The 3,629-nt window shown below is 71.6% G+C and overlaps 1 protein-coding gene across 1 annotated transcript; it reads left to right on the forward strand.

The window, feature by feature from the left end:
* Positions 1–742: 742 nt before the first annotated feature.
* Positions 743–3,604, forward strand: USP21 (ubiquitin specific peptidase 21; the record flags this gene model as incomplete). Its single annotated transcript, XM_026043242.1, has 10 exons — positions 743–800; positions 1,313–1,372; positions 1,665–1,788; positions 1,990–2,101; positions 2,367–2,504; positions 2,608–2,672; positions 2,785–2,888; positions 2,992–3,078; positions 3,174–3,252; positions 3,486–3,604. Coding segments are annotated over exons 1-10 (915 nt in total), but the record flags the coding sequence as incomplete, so codon positions are not given.
* Between the last annotated feature and the right edge of the window lie 25 nt (positions 3,605–3,629).

Below are 3,629 nucleotides of genomic sequence, written 5' to 3' on the forward strand. Positions count from 1 at the left end.
CGGCGCCGCTGCTCTCCGTGCGGCCCGAGCTCTGCGGCAGGACGCCCGGCGCGCAGGACCCGGCGGCGCCCGCCAGCCCGGCCCTCAGTCGGCCCGACGAGAAGGCGGCCGCTGTAAGAGCCCTGCGGCTGCGGCCCTCGCGCCTCGCGTTGGCTCCGTTGGCTCCGTTGCCACCTCCTGCCACCCTTATGGGGACCGGGCACCTCATCACCTCCCCTTGACCTGTCCTTCCTCGCGTCACCCATTGCCACCCAGGCACCCACGGGGGTGTTTGCTCGGCTGCTCTTTGCCCCCCGGGAGCAGCCGGACGCCGTCCCCTGCTTGCCCGGGGCTGGGTGACACGAGCACCCAGCGCTGTCCCCACCGGGCACATCCGCCACGTGGCCCCGCATGGGACGGGCTCTGCCGGGACCGCCCTCGCCGGGCGCGTTTCCCTTCGCTCCGCCGGGCCCCGAGCGCCCGCTGTCCCCAAGGTGGCTCTCCTGCTAATTAATCCCCCCGGGATGAGCCTCGCGCCGGGCCCAGAATAGCCGGGGGAAATCGGCTCAGCTAATGAGCTGCGGCTTAGGGAGGCGGAAGGGCAGTGCCGGCGGCGGCGCCGCAGTCGCGGCCCGGCTGCAGGCGGCTCCCGGAGCCGCTCCGCGGCGATGCCGGCGCTGCAGGGAGCGCCGCTGGCCGAGCTGCCGCGCGAGCTGCACCGCACGCTGGCCACCAAGCGGGAGCTGCAGGGCCGGGGCGCCGACATCTCCGAGTCCGTGGTGCACACGGCCGTCATGGGGCTGCTGCTCGTGAGCGGCGAGGTAAAGCCGCGCTCCGGCACCGCCGCCGGAGCCTCGGGAACGGGAGGGATGGCCGCACTCCGGCACCGGCTCCAGAGCCTTGGGACAGGGAGGGATGGCCACGTTCCGGCAGTGGCTCCGACGCTTTGGGACGCGGAGGGATGGCCGCGCTCTGGCACTCGGCACTGGCTCCAGATCCTTGGAAGTGGGAAGGTTGGCCACGCTCCGGCAGTGGCTCCGGCAGCAGTTCCAGATCCTTGGGACCAGGAGGGATGGCCATGTTCCGGCACCTGGCAGTGGCTCCGGATCCTGGTGTCCGGGAGGGCTGGTTGGGCGGGCGCTGGCCAGGGGCAGGCAGCGAGTCCGTCTGTCCGTGCGCCCGGCTGGAGGGAGCGGGAGGAGCCGCTGGCTCCGTGGAAGCGCTTGGTCGGGTCCTGGGGCCGGCGCTGGGGCTGTTCCCGCTGGGATGGATCCCCCCACGCTGCAGCCTCCGCGCGCTCCGGCCTCACTGCCATCCCTGCGTATTCCCGCAGACCCATCACACGCTACTCCTGGGCTCCGGCCACATCGGCCTCAGGAATTTGGGCAACACGGTAAGCCCTTGCGCCCGGCGTTCCCAAAATCCCATGCCGAGCATTCCCTGCATCCTGCGCCCGGCATCCCTGTGCCACCCACAGTTCTCTCACACCCCCTCCGTGCCCTTGGGAGCAGGATGAGCCCTTCCTAGAGCTGCTCCCTTCCTAAGCCTTATCTCAGCCTCCCGGGCGTCCCGGTGGGGTGGGCGGCTCCCGGGACCACGGAGCGCCCGTGGCCGAGCGCTCCGGTGGCGCGCGGGAGCGCCGGGGCGGGCGCGGGGGCCCACGCGGCGGCCGCTTCTCTCGGCAGTGCTTCATGAACGCCGTGCTGCAGTGCCTGAGCAGCACGCGGCCGCTGCGCGACTACTGCCTGCGCAAGGAGTTCCAGCAGGAGCCGCCCGGCGGCCCCCGCGCCCCCCAGGAGCTCACCGAAGGTGGGTGCAGCGCGAGCGCCCCGCTAATCCTCCCCGCTGAGCTCTTATGTAAGCGCCCTGCGCTGCCCGCGCGCCGCTCTTACGTAACCGCCTCCGGCTTCGCCCTGGGCACGGGGGTCCCGTCCCGGGGAAGGGTCCGGCGCTGTCGGGGCGGGAGCGAGCGCGGGCACCGCGGTGACGCAGCCGCCGCCTCTCCCGCAGCCTTCGCGGACGTCATCAGCGCCCTGTGGCACCCGGACTCCACGGAGGCCGTGAACCCCGGGCGCTTCAAGGCCGTCTTTCAGAAATACGTCCCGTCCTTCACGGGCTACAGGTTGGAGCTGAGGGCGCTGCCGTCCCGGCGCCGCTGGGCACAGGGAGGGACGCGGCGCGCCGGACACCGGCCCTGCGCACGGCGTGTGCTGGGTGCTGGCCGGGGACACGGGCACCTCGCAGGGCCAAAGCGAGGGAGCCCCCAAGCTCTGTGCCCATGGGGGGCTGCTCCGCTGGGGACGGCCGCGCTTGGGATGTGGGACGAGCCCCGGCGCTGGCGGAGGACGGAGTCGCCCGCGGTGCTGACGGGCACGTCCCCCCTGCAGCCAGCAGGATGCCCAGGAATTCCTCAAGTTCTTCATGGACCGGCTGCACGTGGAGATCAACCGGAAAGGCCGCAGGACGCCCAGCATCCTGTCGGACGCCAAGCGGCCCTCGGTGCTGGAGGACTCGGAGCTGCTGAGGTGACAGCGCCGGCGGCTCCGCGGCCTGGACACCGCGGCCAGGGCGCGTTGATGCTCCCGGTGCCCGTTTCCCCCGTCCCCAACCCTCCGCTCCCCGCTGCAGTGACGACGAACGCGCCAACCAGATGTGGAAGCGGTACCTGGAGAGGGAGGACAGCAAGATAGTGGGTGAGCAGGGCGCTGGCGCGGCCGTGGCACCCGGAGGCGGCCGGCGGCACCCCTGGGTGCCCTCGCGGGGACCCCGCTCTGCCCGGCCTCAGGCCACCCCCTCTCCTCCCAGATCTGTTCGTGGGGCAGCTCAAGAGCTGCCTCAAGTGCCAGGCCTGCGGCTACCGCTCCACCACCTTCGAAGTGTTTTGCGACCTCTCCCTGCCCATCCCAAAGGTAAGGCACAGGAGAGAGAGCAAGGGGGGTCCCCTGTGCCTTCCTTAGCCCCCCGCTCTGTCCCGTTGTCCCCGGCTGAGCCCTGGCGCTGTCCCCCCTGCAGAAGGGCTTTGCCGGCGGGAAGGTCTCGCTCCACGACTGCTTCAGCCTCTTCACCAAGGAGGAGGAGCTGGACTCGGAGAACGCTCCGGTGAGAGGCCGCTGTTGGGCCCGGGCGGGACGGGCGGCGAGGGCACCGGGCTGGCACCGCGCGGGCCGCTCTTAGCGGCGCCCTGTCCCCAGCAGGTGTGTGACAAGTGCCGGCAGAGGACGCGGAGCACCAAGAAGCTCACGATCCAGCGCTTCCCCCGCATCCTGGTGCTCCGTATCCTTGCTGGCCGTGCCGGGGCTGGGAGGCGCTCGTGGGCTCCGTGCGGGATGGGCAGGGGGCTGCATTGGGAGCGCGGACACGGGCAGAGCTCGTCCTGCTCAGGCCCAGACCGGGATGTGCCCAAGTCACAGCCCACCGTGGTGACGTGCCATTGCTCGTCCCCTCCATGGGGATGTGCCACGTGGCTCCGCTCCGGCCCTTCCCGACCCTTAACCGGCGCGGCGCAGACCTCAACAGGTTCTCCACCACGCGCTACTCCATCAAGAAATGCTCCGTGTTCGTGGACTTCCCCCTGCAGCAGCTCAACCTGAAGGAGTTCGCCAGCGAGAAGGCAGGTGAGGAGGAGGCAGCAGCGCCGCGCGGCGCCCGCC

The sequence above is a fragment of the Nothoprocta perdicaria genome, unplaced genomic scaffold, assembly GCF_003342845.1.
Source record: "Nothoprocta perdicaria isolate Ctin4 unplaced genomic scaffold, notPer1 scaffold_323, whole genome shotgun sequence".
In the NCBI taxonomy this organism is placed as follows: Eukaryota; Metazoa; Chordata; class Aves; order Tinamiformes; family Tinamidae; genus Nothoprocta; species Nothoprocta perdicaria.